Source organism: Macaca mulatta, chromosome 3, assembly GCF_049350105.2.
Source record: "Macaca mulatta isolate MMU2019108-1 chromosome 3, T2T-MMU8v2.0, whole genome shotgun sequence".
Classification (NCBI taxonomy): Eukaryota; Metazoa; Chordata; class Mammalia; order Primates; family Cercopithecidae; genus Macaca; species Macaca mulatta.
This window is the reverse complement of record NC_133408.1, coordinates 132,524,719-132,544,284: the sequence shown is the minus strand read 5'-3', so window position 1 is coordinate 132,544,284 and position 19,566 is coordinate 132,524,719. Positions and strand designations below refer to the sequence as shown.

The 19,566-nt window shown below is 38.6% G+C and overlaps 2 protein-coding genes across 3 annotated transcripts in view; one reads left to right on the top strand and one right to left on the bottom strand.

Moving 5' to 3' along the window:
* GRM3 (glutamate metabotropic receptor 3) overlaps positions 1 to 4,067 on the top strand; it is a 224,226-nt gene extending 220,159 nt beyond the window's left edge. The window contains exon 6 of the mRNA XM_001107588.5: positions 3,504 to 4,067. Coding sequence (XP_001107588.1) covers positions 3,504 to 3,577 — 74 coding nt within the window. The 3' untranslated portion in view covers positions 3,578 to 4,067. The remainder of the gene's footprint in view (positions 1 to 3,503) is intronic.
* ELAPOR2 (endosome-lysosome associated apoptosis and autophagy regulator family member 2) overlaps positions 1 to 19,566 on the bottom strand; it is a 209,953-nt gene that overhangs the window by 7,242 nt on the left and 183,145 nt on the right. The window lies entirely within an intron of this gene.

Here is a 19,566-nt window from a genome sequence, read left to right as displayed (position 1 = left end):
ATGATGTCCATGGGGTCATAGTAGATGACTATTTTATATTAGAACTTGAGGATTTTCCATGCAGCTATCTTTTGCAGACTCTGTCCTTCTTACCTAGGCAAGAGCTACCTAATTTTCAAGAAATTAGAATGCAATAGGCAAGCCGACTATACGAGTACACTACAAAGAATAGCATTACATCAAGTTCCATAAGAGAACAGGGAACATCAGAGTAGGTTTCAGATACAAACTTAAGAGGGGGTATTTGAATCCCAGGCCTTAGTTCTAGACTTATCCCTGTGACACATTATTCCTCTTCAATCGCTAAAATTGCATTTTTATCCTGCACAGAAATAATACAACTTGATCCTGGAAAAGATAAAGAGATTAGTTAAAATGTCAAAGGCAGCATGCCTGAATGGGGAGCTCACAACCTGAGTCAGTTCTCTTGGCAAGGGTAGTTGACAGTCATTGTCACAATGTGGCTTGAGAAGCACAAGCCCACCTGTCTCAAAAGAAGACTGCCCATAGGCTTCACGTTTGCCGGTCATTTCTTTAGTTTAAAAGATTATTTCCTTCTTGAAACTTCCATTGGTTTCCTGAATCTTTGAAATGCAAACATTTATATGATCATTCAGGAAATATTTATAGACAGTCTATTCCATGACCAGCACTAGGGATAGAATAATGAAACAGATAAGTAAAACCCCTGCATATTTTCTAGTTAAGGGTATAGGATGATACACCAAAAATAATAATAAGCAAGAAAAAACTCAGGCAGCAACAACTGGGCTGGGCTGAGTTTCAAAACTGGGTGATGTGACAGTAACTGCTTGGCTATTATTTTAAATTAAGTGGGCTGACGACTACCTTTCTGAGGTAACATTTCAGATGTGGATGACAAGGAGGAGCCAGACATGAGTAGATCAGAGGGAAGAGCATTCCTAGAGAGGCAAAGGCTACTGTAAGGGCAGAAAGTTGAGAAACAGACTTGCTGTGTTTGAGAACAAAAGCAAAAAGAAGGAAAGATTTGGAATGAGGTGAACACCAAAAGAGAGACATGGTCCAAATTATGATGGGATTTATAAGCCAGAGTAAAGAGTTAGCGCACACAGGGAAGCCATTGGAAGTGCATATATAGGTGACTTATATTTTAAAATACTCTCACTGCTGTATAGAGAATATACTGCAAAAAAGCAAAAGTGGAAACAGACAGGCCAGTGGTGCAGCTCTTGCAGTGATCAGGAGAAACATCATGGTGGGTTGCCCAGGGTGGTAGATGCAAAGAGATCTAGTTAGACATAAATCTAGAGTTGATTGAAACTGATGATAGGTTTGACATGGGGCAGGGTTGAAACAAAAAGGAATGAAACATACATTTTAGATTTTTGGTTTGGGCAATTGGCCAGATGGCAAAACCATTCACTGAGGAAAGGAAAGCTAAATGGAGACAGGTTAGAGAATCAAGAGTTCAGCTTTGGCCACTGATTTTGAAGTGGCTTTTAAACATCCACATGAAGATGTCAATTAGGCAGTTGGATACCAAAGGCTGCAGAAAAAGCACATATTGAATGACCTAGAGTGCTCTCCTAGGTTTCCAGTAACCTATTTTGAATCTCACTTTGCCTTGCCCTTTCTCTTACCTTACCTACATTTGATGAAGCTGGAATTAGATACAATATATGGAAATAATTTTTCCAATTAAAGTATTTCTAAACAATAAAGCGCTCACATTTGGAGTTATGATTATGACCGCTTTCCATCAAGTATTTATCTGGCACATACTGTGTTAACAATTTCTTCATTGTAGAGCTTTTAATGGGCTCATATTGTAAAGAAAATTGAACCTGATCCTAATAAGATGAAAAAATATCTCCAAAAGAGTTAGCATGTCGCATGACTCCAGTGTAACTTGAGGTAGCCATACAAACTTGACTTCATAGATTTTCTTACATACCTAGCCAAGTAATCAACATAAAATTGAGGGGCTATAGATTCCCTAGTGGTGGACCTGCTGATAGACTTCGGTGCCCCAAGTATAGTGAATGCTCCCCCACTGAATGCCATATAATCTCATATTTCATAAATAGTTGCTCCTGTTTAAGGAAATTAATAGGGATTTTGCCTAGGTAAAATGAAAATGTATGGGTCAATTATATATCCACTATCAAGCATGGACATTCAAACATGAAGCCAGTTTATCTGCATGTTAACTTTGAGATATGTTCTTAAAGAATGGGACAGATGGCTGGTCACTTTGATCTGAGCTGTGATCAAGTACCCCAGAGGATCAGCTCCTACTGGTCAGAGTAAATACAAATAGACAGGCCAAGGGGTTGTATGACAGAGATCTTAAATGTAATGGAACACCATCTCTTCAACCTATTCTCTTGGCTACATGGTTTCATTTCATGGAGAATGGGGCTCCTTGCTTTTGTTCACATTCAGTGCAAAGAAAAAGCATTAAGGGTGAAATATATATAACTTATCTGTACCTAGACTTCTCATGAAATAAAACTTTACCAAAAACAAGTTAATAGCTAAGAATTATATCTAGGAAAACTGAGTGCCATAAAAAGAATGAATATAAATCCATACTATATAATATGGCTAGGAAGTACTGTAGTTTCCTATGACTGGCATAAGGAATTAGCACAAACTGTGTGTCTTAAAACAATACAAATTTATTCTCTCACAGTTATAGAGGCTACAAGTGTGAAAGGAAAGCATCATCAGGGCCATACCATAACACTGTTGTCACTACTTGTCATTAACAAGGGCACCATCCATTTGGAATATCTTTTCTGAGACCTGTTATGAAATTGAAGCTCTTAGCAACCCAGCCCTTACTAGTGTTTTTACCGAAGTTATCCACTTGAACAATGAAAATATATCAAACCATTCTCTAAGGCAGTGGAGTTCATAGATGACTCACGGACTATATAAGGCTCATCCCTGTATAGACAGAACAAAACTAATTAAGGTACTGAAAACGGTAAATAATTTAGTAACCTATAAAAATTACAGTGAGCTTTTGATTTTGCACATTGTATTTTAACCAGTTTATAGATTACCAAAGCTAATTTTCAACCTGCAAGTGACTTCCTTCAACAATGATTATATTTATAAATTCTCCGCCAAGAGGTATGTTCCAAGTTGCAAACTAATTTTGAGCAGAACATATTTAGAAATTGACCTACAAGAGCATTTTAACAATTTAGCATTTTCCAAAGCTAAATCAAAATGAGTTTTTAATTTAATTTTATTTTTTCACATTTTTTATTTCCATGGGTTTTTGGGGAATCGATGGTATTTGGTTACATGAATAAGTTCTTTAGTGGTGATCTGTGATATTTTGGTGCACCCATCACCTGGGTAGTATACACTGAACCCCAATTCGTAGTCTTCTATCCCTCACCTCTTTCCCACCCTTTCCCCCTGAGTCCCCAAAGTCCGTTGTATCCTTCATGCTACAACTTTTGTGTCCCACTTGACTAACTTTTCTGTCCCACTTTGTTTTCCAGCCTCTGCAAGCATGTATGTGCCAACGGTGTGCAATGGGCGGGAAGTCCTCGACTCCACCACCTCATCTCTGTGATTGTGAATTGCAGTTCAGTTCTTGTGTTTTTAGACTGTTAGACAAAAGTGCTCATGTGCAGCTCCAGAATATGGAAACAGAGCAAGAGAACAACCCTAGTACCTTTTTTTAGAAACAGTACGATAAATTATTTTTGAGGACTGTATATAGTGATGTGCTAGAACTTTCTAGGCTGATTCTAGTGCCCCTATTATTAACAATTCCCCCAGAACATGGAAATAACCATTGTTTACAGAGCTGAGCATTGGTGACAGGGTCTGACAGGGTCAGTCTACTAAAAAAAAAAAAAAAAAAAATATGGTGGCAATATTACGTAACTTTTTTTCCTATGAAGTTTTTTGTAGGTCCTTGTTGTAACTAATTTAGGATGAGTTTCTATGTTGTATATTAAAGTTACATTATGTGTAACATTGATTTTCTCAGCACAAAATAAAAAGCATCTGTATTAATGTAAAGATACTGAGAATAAAACCTTCAAGGTTTTCCAGCATGGTGGATAATGGTTTGTTCTTTTTGAATAACTCAAGGTAATTTGAATGACTTCAAGTCATTTCCACATTTAATTTTAGAAGAAACTGTCTGACTGTGCTTTTGTTCACATCTATACATACTTCAAACTCACGTTGTTACCCTGCTGAAGAGTTGTGAGCAGGGTCAGACTTCTCTATGGTCCACAATGATCAGAAATTGACTGATAGAAACACCATATATATTTGACCATTTCAGCAACAATACACATTTTGATCTTCTAAAGCCATATCTGTGGGGCAGCCGAGAATTGCCCAGATAGAGATATGAGACAACAAGAGAGTTGCTATGTTCAGAATATAGAGACTGTGGCTGCCAGGGAAGATTTGATGGCTCTCATTTCCAAAAACAACCTTAATTACTATGAAATTGGCAGAGTATCTCCTCATTCCATTAGAAAATCACTCTCACCATTCACTGCTGAATGAGGCAATAAAATGCAGGATATCTTATTTTCCAGTTTTTCAGTAGCCATGCTCAGGCACATTGGCTTGTTACTAGAATATTTTACTAACCTAAGTAAGGGAGTGAACAGGGAAAACATGGATAAGCTAAAACTGGCTTATTCTTACTAAATCGTGTCCTATTTTTATCAACCTTTTACTCACAAATCATTTATGAATGTAGGAAAATTTGCTGAGAATCTATGTGTCAGATCCTGTGCCAGGGGCCATGGCTAGGGAGTGCTTTAGTTTCCTATGGGTAGTATAAGGAATTAGCACAAACTGGGTGTCTTAAAACAAGAGAAATTTATTCTTGCACAGTTACGGAGGCTGAAAGTCTGAAAGGAAAGTGTCAGCATCAGCAGGGTCACACTCTCTCAGAGGCTCTAGTGGAGAATTCGTTCCATGCCTCTTCTAGTTTCTGGTGGTTGCTGGCTTCCTTGGTTTGTGGCCACATCACTCCAATCTCTGCCTCCATCATCACATCATCTTCTCCTCTGTGTCACTTTTGTCCCCCGTGTGTCTTACAAGGACACTAGTCATTTGATTCAGGGCCAATCTAGGTAGATACTATAGGATGAGTTCATCTCAGGATACTTAATTATATCTGCACAGGCCCTTTTTTCAAGTAAATTAACATTCTCAAGTTCCAGGGATTAAGATGTGGACATATCCTTTTAGGGGCCACTTTTTATCCCACAACAGAAAAAAAATGAGTAAGTTGTAGTGCCTGCCTCTAAGAAGCTTAAAGACTGGAAAATATCATGATGAGAGGACGTTTGTGACCCAAAGAAGACAGTGAGAGGAAAGATGAGGAGAATTAGGATATGAAGTATCCACAGGCTAAACAGTCAAGGCCTGAATAATCAAACATAATTATACTATTTTAAAATGCCTGAAAATAAGTAACAGGTACACAAAAAGCCAACAGGACTGGCTTTGGAGGAAATAAAGGAGTCAGATGTAGAAATTTTTCTCTTTCTTCTGGATGCATTTGAATCAGCAACCTAATCAAGCAATCCAAAACTCACCAGATGCTCAAAACAATAGTGTTCACCAGTGTCTAATTTCCATATTCAAATAAGAACCTGGAATCTGGGGAGGGGGGCTTAGACTGGATAATAGATTCAACAGCACTAAATGACAAAAATGAATTCTGCTGTGACTGAAACTGACAGGAGTGCTAGATAAGTGTGTTAAGAATGAGCATCTGCTCAGGATAAAGGCTGAGGCAAGGCTGATGGGAGAGAAAATAAACTCAGTCCTCTGATGGAATGTGACAGTCTGAAGAAGGCAATATCAGATGGGTTGTTCAGAGACATGGCTGATGCCTCAGACAATCAAACTGATTATGTATCTTTTCAAACAAGACAGTTAGGTTTGTATATAAGTCTTCAGAAAACTCTGTTTTTGAGGGGGCTGGGTTTTGATCTATGCACACTATATTTCATGCCCTGAAAATATAATTTCATGCATTAACTGACAGTTCTTGTCATTTTCCTTTGCCTTGCCACAAGCTTTATTTCCAACTGGAAGTGCATCATCTAACATGTGATCTTTGGAAATATTTTTCAAAATATTCAACATATGTACGAAAAATAGCAGCTATGAAATCTTTTACATAAGCCATTTCAAGCAAATAGGTTTTTGGTTGATTTTTTTGCTCCAGTAACATTTCATCAGTTCACAATATAAAACTGGTTGAGCCAGTCCATCTTTGCAAAAAACTTCCTGAGTTTAAGAAACCCAAGCAAAATGATATATCCCACTCATTAAAAAAAATATCAAGGTGACATCAGCAATATGGCAGAATAGGAAGCTCCTGCCTCTCCCTCTACCCACGAATCCACCAAAAAAAAAAAAATCATCTATTCACAGATCAGTTCCCACTGAGAGAAAGTTAGATACCAGTTGAGAGACTCCTACCCACCAGGCAACTGAGAGAACACCCACATCAAACGAGTAGGAAAAGCTGAAGCACACTCAGACACAGACTCTCCCCAGGCACTGAGCCATAAAATCTTGAATGGAATCCCCAACATCCAGCTTCTCCCTGTGGAGAGGAGGATTTGGACCCACATATAACATCCTAACTCTAAGATTTTCCTTGGTTTGACACTAAATTCACCAATTTTGGGAGCAGAAGGGATTAAACATAAGAGTCTCACTAGACCACAGTGAAAAAGCATCGATGTTACTCAAGCAGGCAAGCACGTCCAATGGCTTCATGCCCCAGGAGAGGTGCAGAAAAGAGGCTTAAAAAATGTAGCCCTTTGTCTCCCTAGAAGGGACATATTCTCCCAGTGTTTACTTGGCAGCCTGACTTGTAACTAACTTGCTTCAGGGAGTTAAAGGAACAAATAGCTCACTGGCAGTCTGAGAAGCAGATCAGCATTTCTTGAGTTTTTCCCCCAGTTCACACCAGCAATAACTCCAGGTCTATTAATCTATCCTGGAAGGAATTTGTTCATACACTGAGCACCCCAACTTTTACAGCTTTCACCCAAGGGACTGCATCCTAAACCTTCCAGCTCTGGGAGCAGAGCGGACTGGCTTACATGTCTCTGTGGACCACAGGAAAAGGGCAGTGTTTTATAAAAGTATGCAAGCATTTCCAGAGCCTTGGTCCCACAGGAGCAGTGCAGAAAATGGGGCTGAAATGCAGCCCTGTTTCTCTCAAGAAGGAGTTTATAGCATACTTTTCCAGTGGCTACTTGGCAGCTTGGCTTCCAACTAACTTGCATCAGGGAGTTAAGGAGGCAGATAAATATTAACCCATCACCAGACTGAGAAGAACACTGGCTCTTCTGGAGCCTTCTCTCCAAGTTCGCCACTGTGATAACTCCAGTTCTATTAATTTTTCCTGGAAGGAGCTTGTCCATACATTGAGTGTCCCACTTTTATAGCTTCTATCCAAGGTACTGCATCCTAAACATCTTACCTCTGGGAACAGAGGGTACTAAGTACATGTGAGTCTACCTAGACCAAAGAAAAAACTGGCATTTTATATATATGTGTAAGCACTTATGGGGGCTTCATTCCCTAGAAGCAATGCAGAGAAGGGGCTCTAAACATGCAGGTCTTTGTTTCTTCCTGGAAGGGGTTTATGCCTTTCATTAAGTGCCCCAGTTTTTATAGCTACCACCCAAAGGACTCCATTCTAAACCTCTTAGCTATGGAAAAAAAGAGACCAGGCATATTCAAGATTCCATAGATCACAGAATAAAGAAGTGTTTTTAAGTGAGCATGCAAATACTTTCAGGGGCTACATCCCCTTGGAGCAATGCAGAAAAGGGTGAGAACATACAGCTTCCATTTTCTCTTCAGAAGGGGCTTATCGTACACAGTGACAGTGGCCACTTAATGGCCTGACTTCTAATGAACTTGCATTGGGGAGTTAACAGGGAAAAAAAAACAACAGCCCTCAGCAACAACCAGAGTCAAAGCTTGAAACTTCATATGCCTTTCTTCTAGCTCACCTAGTAATAAATCCAGGTCTACTCATTCTTCTTGGAAGGAGTTTGGTCATGCACCAAGTGCCACAACTTCTATATCCCACTCAAGTGACTGTCTCCTTAATGATCCAGCTCTAGGAGCCAATGGGGCTTTGCATTTATGAGTGGTCCTAGACCACAGAAAAGAAAATGGTCAATATACAATGGGCCCACTCTCAGCAGCGATCTCCCCAGAATCAGAGAGTGCAGCCTGAATACGAGTTCAAGCATTTGCCACAGATCCTCTCCCTGGCTTACTGCAGAAAGAGTGGGAGATAAATATCCATGCCCAGTCACAGTGAAGAGAGAAAAAACTGGAACATATATTCAAATTCAACACCCCAACCTTTCCAGCTACATCTAGGGAGTCTGGATTCTAACTTACTTGTCTCAGAGTACTGACAGGATATGACACATCCTAAGCTCCAGGGGCCACCAAAAACAGAAATAGCAGTCTGGACAAACACATAGATTTGAGAGGTAACTTAATATCTCTGGCTAGATGGACTGGTGAGGTACTTCTACAAGAAGCCAATTTGACAAGACTTGGAGAGGTAGTTGTTTTATCTCATGTACAGATACCAACACAGAGGGTCAAAAAAAAAAAAAGTAAAGGTGAATATATCCTAAATAAAAGAACAAGATACATCTGAAACTGACCCAAGTGAAGTGGAGCTATGTGATTTACCCACAGAGAGAATTCAAAATAATGGTCATAAATATGCTCATTAATGACAGGAGAACAATGCAAGAACAAACTGAGAATTTCAACAAACAGATAGAAAATATTAAAAATTACCAAACAGGGGTCCTGGAGCAAAATGGCCAAATAGAAACAGCTCCAGCCTCCAGCTCCCAGTGCAAGCGACACAGAAGATGGGTTATTTCTGCATTTTCAACTGAGGTACAGGGTTCATCTCACTGGGGAGTACCGGACAATCGGTGCTGGTCAGCTGGTGCAGCACAATCAAAAGAGCTGAAGAAGGGCGAGGCATCACCTCACCTGGGAAGTGCAAGGGGGGAGGGAATCCCTTTTCCTAGCCAAGGGAATCTGAGACACACAATACCTGGAAAATCGGGTAACTCCCACCCTAATACTGTGCTTTACCAAGGCTCTTAGTAAACGGCACACCAGGAGATTATATCCCACACCTGGCTGGCAGGGTCCCATACCTATGGAGCCTCTCTCACTGCTAGCATGGCAGTCTGAGATCTAACTGCAAGGCAGCAGCTAGGCTGGGGGAGGGTTGCCTGCCATTGCTGAGGCTTAAGTAAACAAAGCCACAGGGAAGCTCAAACTGGGTGGAGCTCACAGCAGCTCAAGGAGGCCTGCCTGTCTCTGTAGACTCCACCTCTGGGGATGGGACAAAGCTAAACAAAAAGCAGCAGAAACCTCTGCAGATGTAAAAGACACTGACAGCTTTGAAGAGAGCAGAGGATCTCCCAACATGGAGGTTGAGATCTGAGAATGGACGGACTGCCTGCTCAAGTGGGTCCCTGACCCCTGAGTAGCCTAACTGGGAGACATCCCCCACTAGCTGCAGACCAACACCCCCCACCTCACATGGCGGGGTACATCCCTGAGACGAAGCTTCCAGAGCAAGAATCAGACAGGAACACTCACTGTTCAGCAATATTCAATCTTCTGCAGCCTCCACAGCTGATACCCAGGCAAACAGCGTCTGGAGTGGACCTCAAGCAATCTCCAACAGACCTACAGCTGAGGGTCCTGACTGTTAGAAGGAAAACTAACAAACAGTAAGGACACATGTACCAAAACCCCATCAGTATGTCACCAGCATCAAAGACCAAAGACAGATAAAACCACAAAGATGGGGAAAAAGCAGGGCAGAAAAGCTGGAAATTCAAAAAATAAGAGCGCATCTCCTCCTCCAAAGGAACGCAGCTCATCGCCAGCAATGGATCAAAGCTGGATGGAGAATGACTTTGACGAGTTCAGAGAAGAAGGCTTCAGTACATCAAACTTCTCAGAGCTAAAGGAGGAACTACGTACACAGCACAAAGAAACTAAAAATCTTGAAAAAAAAAATGGAAGAATGGATAACTAGAATAATCAATGCAGAGAAGGCCATAAATGAACTGACAGAGATAAAAACCATGGCACAAGAAATACGTGACAAATGCACAAGCTTCAGTAACCAACTCAATCAACTGGAAGAAACAGTATCAGCGATTGAAGATCAAATGAATGAAATGAAGTGAGAAGAGAAGTCTAGAGAAAAAAGAGGAAAAAGAAATGAACAAAGTCTCCAAGAAGTATAGGATTATGTGAAAAGACCAAATCTACATCTGACTGGGGTGCCTGAAAGTGAGGGGGAAAATGGAACCAAGTTGGAAAACACTCTTCAGGATATCATCCAGGAGAACTTCCCCAACCTAGTAAGGCAGGCCAACATTCAAATTCAGGAAATACGGAGAATGCCACACAGATACTCCTCGAGAAGAGCAACTCCAAGACACATTAATTGTCAGATTCACCAAAGTTGAAATGAAGGAAAAAATGTTAAGGGCAGCCAGAGAAAAAGGTTGGGTTACCCACAAAGGGAACCCCATCAGACTAACAGCAGATCTCTCGGCAGAAACTCTACAAACCAGAAGAGAGTGCGGGCCAATATTCAACATTCTTAAAGAAAAGAATTTTCAACCCAGAATTTCATATCCAGCCAAACTAAGTTTCATAAGTGAAGGAGAAATAAAATCCTTTACAGACAAGCAAAGGCTTAGAGATTTTGTCACCACCAGGCCTGCCAGCAAGAGACCCTAAAGGAAGCACTAAACATGGAAAGGAACAACCAGTTCCAGCCATTGTAACAGCATGCCAAAATGTAAAGACCATCGATGCTAGGAAGAAACTGCATCAACTAATGAGCAAAATAACCAACGAATATCACAATGACAGGATCAAGTTCACACATAACAATATTAACCTTAAATGTAAATGGACTAAATGGTCCAATTAAAAGACACAGACTGGCAAATCGGATGAAGAGTTAAGACCCATCAGTCTGCTGTATTCTGGAGACCCATCTCACATGCAGAGACACACATAGGCTCAAAATAAAGGGATGGAGGAAGATCTACCAAGCAAATGGAGGACATAAAAAAGCAGGAGTTGCAATCCTACTCTCTGACAAAACAGACTTTAAACCATCAAAGATCAAAAGAGACAAAGAAGGCCATTACATAATGGTAAAGGGATCAATTCATCAGGAAGAGCTAACTATCCTAAATATATATGCACCCAACACAGGAGCACCCAGATTCATAAAGCAAGTCCTTAGAGACTTACAAAGAGACTTAGACTCCCATACAATAATAACGAGAGACTTCAACACCCCACTGTCAACATTAGACAGATCAATGAGACAGAAAGTTAACAAGGATATCCAGGAATTGAACTCAACTCTGCACCAAGCGGACCTAATAGACATCTACAGAACTCTCCACCACAAATCAACAGAATAGACATTCTTCTCAGCACCACATCACACTTATTCCAAAATTGACCACATAGCTGGAAGTAAAGCACTCCTCAGCAAATGTACAAGAACAGAAATTATAACAAACTCTCTCTCAGACTACAGTGCAATCAAACTAGAACTCAGGACTAAGAAACTCAAACAAAACCGCTCAATTACATGGAAACTGAACAACCTGCTCCTGAATGACTACTGGGTACATAACGAAATGAAGGCAGAAATAAAGATGTTCTTTGAAACCAATGAGAACAAAGATACAACATACCAGAATCTTTGGGACATATTTAAAGCAGTGTGTAGAGGGAAATTTATAGCACTAAATACCCACAAGAGAAAGCTGGAAAGATCCAAAATTGACATCCTAACATCACAATTAAAAGAACTAGAGAAGCAAGAGCAAACACATTCGAAAGCTAGCAGAAGGCAAGAAATAACTAAGATCAGAGCAGAACTGAAGGAGATAGAGACACAAAAATCCCTCCAAAAAATCAATGAATCCAGGAGCTGGTTTTTTGAAAAGATCAACAAAATTGATAGACCGCTAGCAAGACTTATAAAGAAGAAAAGAGAGAAGAATCAAATAGATGCAATAAAAAATGATAAAGGGAATATCACCACCGACCCCACAGAAATACAAACTACCATCAGAGAATACTATAAACACCTCTACACAAATAAACTAGAAAACCTAGAAGAAATGGATAATTTCCTGGACACTTACACTCTCCCAAGACTAAACCAGGAAGAACTTGAATCCCTGAATAGACCAATAGCAGGCTCTGAAATTGAGGCAATAATTAATGGCCTACCAACCAAAAAAAGTCCAGGACCAGACGGATTCACAGCCGAATTCTACCAGAGGTACAAGGAGGAGTTAGTACCATTCCTTCTGAAACTATTCCAATCAATAGAAAAAGAGGGAATCCTCCATAACTCATTTTATGAGGCCAACATCATCCTGATACCAAAGCCTGGCAGAGACACAACAATAAAAGAGCATTTTAGACCAATATCCCTGATGAACATCGATGCAAAAATCCTCAATAAAATACTGGCAAACCGAATCCAGCAGCACATCAAAAAGCTTATCCATCATGATCAAGTGGGCTTCATCCCTGGGATGCAAGGCTGGTTCAACATACGCAAATCAATAAATGTAATCCAGCATATGAACAGAACCAAAGACAAAAACCACATGATTATCTCAATAGATGCAGAAAAGGCCTTTGACAAAATTTAACCGCCCTTCATGCTAAAAACTCTCAATAAATTCAGTATTGATGGAACGTATCTCAAAATAATAAGAGTTATTTATGACAAACCCACAGCCAATATCATACTGAATGGGCAAAAACTGGAAGCATTCCCTTTGAAAACTGGCACAAGACAGGGATGCCCTCTCTCACCACTCCTATTCAACATAGTGTTGGAAGTTCTGGCTAGGGCAATCAGGCAAGAGAAAGAAATCAAGGGTATTCAGTTAGGAAAGAAGTTGTCAAATTGTCCCTGTTTGCAGATGACATGATTGTATATTTAGAAAACCCCATCATCTCAGCCCAAAATCTCCTTCAGCTGATAAGCAACTTCAGCAGAGTCTCAGGATACAAAATCAATGTGCAAAAATCACAAGCATTCTTATACACCAGTAACAGACAAACAGAGAGCCAAATCATGAATGAACTTCCATTCACAATTGCTTCAAAGAGAATAAAATACCTAGGAATCCAACTTACAAGGGATGTAAAGGACGTCTTCAAGGAGAACTACAAACCATTGCTCAGTGAAATAAAAGAGGACACAAACAAATGGAAGAACATACCATGCTCATGGATAGGAAGAATCAATATTGTGAAAATGGCCATACTACCCAAAGTAATTTATAGATTCAATGCCATCCCCATCAAGCTACCGATGACTTTCTTCACAGTATTGGAAAAAACTGCTTTAAAGTTCATAAGGAACCAAAAAAGAACCCGCATTGCCAAGACGATCCTAAGTCAAAAGAACAAAACTGGAGGCATCATGCTACCTGACTTCAAACTATCCTACAAGGCTACAGTAACCAAAACAGCATGGTACTGGTACCAAAACAGAGATATAGACCAATGGAACAGAACAGAGCCCTCAGAAATAATACCACACATCTACAGCCATCTGATCTTTGACCAACCTCACAAAAACAAGAAATGGGGAAAGGATTCCCTATTTAATAAATGGTGCTGGGAAAATTGGCTAGCCATAAGTAGAAAGCTGAAACTGGATCCTTTCCTTACTCCTTATACGAAAATTAATTCAAGATGGATTAGAGACTTAAATGTTAGACCTAAAGCCATAAAAACCCTTGAAGAAAACCTAGGTAATACCATTCAGGATATAGGCATAGGCAAGGACTTAGTGTCTAAAACACCAAAAGCAACGGCAACAAAAGCCAAAATTGACAAATGGGATCTAATTAAACTAAAGAGCTTCTGCACAGCAAAAGAAACTGCCATCAGAGTGAACAGGCAACCTACAGAATGGGAGAACATTTTTGCAATCTACTCATCTGACAAAGGGCTAATATCCAGAACCTACAAAGAACTCAAACAAATTTACAAGGAAAAAACAAACAACCCCATCAAAAAGTGGGCAAAGGATATGAACAGACGTTTCTCAAAAGAGGACATGCAAGTAGCCAAGAGACACACGAAAAAATGCTCGTCATCACTGGCCATCAGAGAAATGCAAATCAAAACCACAATGAGATACCATCTCACGCCAGTTAGAATGGCAGTCATTAAAAAGTCAGGAAACAACAGGTGCTGGAGAGGATGTGGAGAAATAGAAACTCTTTTACACTGTTGATGGGATTGTAAACTAGTTCAACCATTGTGGAAAACAGTATGGTGATTCCTCAAGGATCTAGAACTAGAAATACCATATAACCCAGCCATCCCATTTCTGGGTATATACCCAAAGGATTATAAATCATGCTGCTATAAAGACACATGAACACATATGTTTATGGCGGCACTATTCACAATAGCAAAGACTTGGAATCAACCCAAATGTCCATCAGTGACAGACTGGATTAAGAAAATGTGGCACATATACACCATGGAATACTATGCAACCATCAAAAAGGATGAGTTTGTGTCCTTTGTAGGGACATGGATGCAGCTGGAAACCATCATTCTCAGCAAACTATCGCAAGAACAGAAAACCAAACACCGCATGTTCTCACTCATAGGTGGGAATTGAACAATGAGATCACTTGGACTCGGGAAGGGGAACATCACACACCGGGGCCTATTATGGGGAGGGGGGCGGGGGGAGGGATGGCACTGGGAGTCATACCTGAAGTAAATGACGAGTTGATGGGTGCTGACGAGTTGATGGGTGCAATACACCAACATGGCACAAGTATACATATGTAACAAACCTGCACGTTGTGCACATGTACCCTAGAACTTAAAGTATAATAAAAAAAAATTATCAAACAGAAATCATAATTGCTGAGGAATACTACAGCTGAATTGAAAAAATTCAATAGAGGGATTCCATAGCAAAATAGATCAAGCAGAAGAAAGCATCAGCGAGAACTTGCACAATCTGAGGAGCAAAAAGAAAAAAATAAAATTAAAAAGAGTGAGGATAGGTTAAGAGACTATGGGGACACCATCAAGTGTAAGAACTTGCAGATTAATGGTGTACCCAAAGGAGAAGAGACAGAGAAAGGGAAAGAAAACATATTCAAAGAAATAATGGGAGAAAACTTCCCAAGCCTGGGAAAAGAAATAGAAATATAGATCCAGTAAGTCCAAAGGATACCAAATAAACTAATCCAAAGAAACCCACACTGAGACACATCATAATCAAAAGTTGAACACAATATATTTTAAAATAACTTTAAACGTATAATTGGATTATGTGTGACTAAAAGGGTAAATGCTTGAGGGGGTGGATACCCCATTCTCCATGATGTGCTTATTTTACATTTCATGCCTATATCAAAACATCTCATATACCCCATAAATATATATATCTACTATGTACTCACAAAAATTAAAAATAAAATAAAAGTTAAAGACAAAAAGAGTGCTGAAAGCAGCAAAGGGAAAGTGATTTGTTACATACAAGGGAACCTCCTCCAGATTATCAGGGGATTTTTTTTTTTTTTTTTTTTTTTTGAGACGGAGTCTCGCTCTGCCGCCCAGGCTGGAGTGCAGTGGCCAGATCTCGGCTCACTGCAAGCTCCACATCCCGGGTTCACGCCATTCTCCTGCCTCAGCCTCCCGAGTATCTGGGACTACAGGCGCCCGCCACCTCGCCCGGCTAGTTTTTTGTATTTTTTAGTAGAGACGGGGTTTCACCGTGTCAGCCAGGATGGTCTCGATCTCCTGACCTCATGATCCGCCCGTCTCGGCCTCCCAAAGTGCTGGGATTACAGGCTTGAGCCACCGCGCCCGGCCTATCAGGGGATTTTTTTAGCACAAATCTTGCAGACCAGAATGGAGTAGAATGATATTCAAAATGCTGGAAAAAATTTTCAAAAATACACTACTCATCAATCTTATCTTTCAAAAATGACAGGGTGATAAAGACTTTCTAAGACAAACAAAAGTTAAGAGTTTCTCACAATTAGAACTACCTTACAAGAAATGCTAATAGGAGTTCTCCCAGGTGAAGGAAGAGGATGTTAATTAGTAACATGAAAAAAATATGAAAGTATAAAACTCATTGGTAAAGATAAGTCCATTGTAAAATTCAAAACCCTCTAATATGGTAATAATGGTGGGTAAACTATTATATCTCTAGTACAAAAATTAAAAGGCAAAACTATTAAAAGTAACTAAAGCCACAATAATTTGTTAAAGATAAAAACTATTTTTAAAAATACAATTTATTATATCAAAAGCATGAAAGTTGGTAGAAGGGGAAGTAAAAGTGTATACAATCAAATTTATATTTTATCAGCTTAAAATACACCATTATAAGATGTTTTATAAAATTCTCAGGGTAACCACAAAGCAAAAGTCTCTAATACATACACAAAGCCAAAAGAAAGGATGCAAAGCATAACATTATAAAAGTCCTCAATCACAAAGGAATAAAGTAATAGATGATGAAAGGAACAAAGAACCTACAAAACAATGAACAAAATGGTAGTAGTAACTTGTTATCTATCAGTAATTACTTTGAATGGAAATGGATTAAATTCTCCAATAAAAAGGCATAGAGTGGCTGAAGGGATTAAAAAAAATAAGACCCAAGTATATGCTGCCCACAAGAAACTCACTTCACCTTAAAAGAATATTCATAAATTGAAAATGAAGGAATGGAAAAAGATATTCCAAATAAATGGAAACAAAAAGAGAGCAGTGGTAGCTATACTTATTTCAGACAAAATGAACTTTAGGCTAAAAATTGGAAAAAGAGACAAAGAAGGTCATTATATAGTGATGAAGGTGTAAATTCATCAAGAGGATATAACAATTATATATGCACCCAACATCAGAGCACCTAAAAAAAAATACATATATATGTATAAAAATATATATGTATATGTATATTTTTATACAATATGTGTATAAAAAATACATATATATGTGTGTGTGTGTGTATATATATATATATAAAAAGCAAACATTAAGAGATCTAAAGGGAAATACAGATTGCAACAGAGTAATAGTAGGAGATGTCAATACCACACTTTCAACATCAAACAGGTAATCCAAAAAGAAAATCAATAAGGAAACACTGGACTTGAACTACACTTTAGACCAAATGGACTGAAAAGACATATACAAAACACTTCATCCAACAGCAACAGAATATACATTTTTACCAAGTGTACATGGAATACTGATCTTATGGGTCATATTCTAGGCTAGATCATATATATTAGGCCAAAAAATGTGTCTTGACAAAAGATACTTCAAGTATCTTTTCTGACTAAAATAGTATGAAACTAACAATCAATAACAGGAAGAATAACAGAAATGCAACAAATAAGTGGAAGTTAAACAATATGCTCCTGAACAACTATTGGGTCAAAGAAGCATTTAAAAGGGAAATTAAAAAATACCTTGAGGCCCAACGCAGTGGCTCATGCCTATAATCCTAGCACTTTGGGAGGCCAAGGCAGGCGGATAGCTTGAGCTCAGGAGTTCGAGACCAGCCTGGGCAACGTGGTGAAACCCCGTGTCTACAAAAAATACAAAAACAGCTGGGTGTGGTGGTGTGCATCTGTGGTCCCAGCTACTTGGGAGGCTGAGGTGGGAGGATTGCTTGAGCCCAGGGAGTGGGGTCGTAGTGAGCTAAGACTGCACCACTGAACTCCAGCCTGGATGACAGAGTGAGACTCCATCTCAAAAATAATGATAATAAGAAATAAAAATATATCTTGAGACAGACAAAAATGGAAACACAATATACCAAAACTTAAGGGATGCAGCAAAAGCAGTTCTAAGAAGGAAGTTTGTAACAATGAACACCTACATCAAAAAAGAAAAAAGATCTCAAATAAATAACCATGTTACACTTCAAGGAACTTAAAAACCAAACAAAACAAAAACCCTAAGCTCAAAGTTAGCAGAAGGAAGAAAATAACAAACATTGAGAAGAAATAAATGAAATAGAGACTAGAAAAACAGTAGAAAAAAATTTAGGAAAGCTAAACAAAAGTGACAAACCCTTACTTAGGCTAAGAAAAAATAGATAAGACTCAAATAAATAAAATCAGAAATAAAAGAGGAAATCTTAAAACTGATAACACAGAATACAATGGATCTTAAGAGGCAACTATGAACAATTAGACATGAACAAATTGAACAATCTAGAAGAAATGAATAAATTCCTAGAAACATATAACCTCCCAAGACTATATCACAAAGAAATTTGAAATCCAAACAGACCAATAATGAGTAAAGAGATTTGAACCAGTAATTTAAAATCTATCATCAAAGAAAAGTCCAGAACCAGATGGTTTCACAACTGAATTCTACCAAACATTTAAGGAATTAAGTTTCAGTTATTTCTCAAACTCTTGCAAGAAAACAGAACAGGAGGGAATATTTTCAAACCCTGTACTATAAAGCCAGCATTATCCTGATACTAAAGCTGGAGAAGGACGTTACAAAAAAAGAAAACTACAGGTCAATATCACTGATGAACATAGATGCAAAAATACTCAACAAAATACTAGCAAACCATATTTGACAATATACTAAAAAGATATTTTACTATGATCAAGTAGAATTTAACCCTGGAATGCAAGAATGATTTAAAGTAGGCAAATCAATAAATGTGATTCACTATATTAACAGAATAAAGGACAAAAACCATATGATCATCTCAACATATGTTGGAAAAAATTAGAGAATTAAAAAATATTCCTCAACACAATAAAAGCCATATATGACAAACTCACAGCTAACATCATACTCAACAGTGAAAAAGTAAAAGGCTTTTTCTTTGTGATAAGGAAAAAGACAAAGATGGCCACTCTCAACACTTCTGTTCTACATAGTAATGGAAAATGCTAGTTAGAGCAATTATGAAAAAGAAAGAAAAGGCATCTCAACAGGAAAGGATGAAGTGAAAGTATCTCTATTTGCAGATGAAATGATCTTACATATAGAAAATCCTAAAAACGCCACCAAAAAAACTGTTAGAACTGATAAATGAATGCAGTGAAGTTGCAGGATACAAAATCAACTTATAAAAATCAGTAGTGTTTCTATATACTAATAATGAACTATCTAAAAAAAGAAATTAAGAAAATAATTCCATTTACAATAGCATGAAAAATGTGAAATACTTACGAGTAAATTTAGACAAGGAAGTAAAGGATGTTCATAGTGAAAACTATAGAACATTGAAGAAAAAAATTGAAGATGGCACAAATAAATGGAAAGATATTCTGTGTTCATGGATTGTAAAAGTATTGTCAAAATGTTCATACTACCCAACGTGATTTACAGATTTGATGCAATCCTCACTAAAATTCCCATGTCATTCTTCAGAGAAATAGAAAAAAAAAA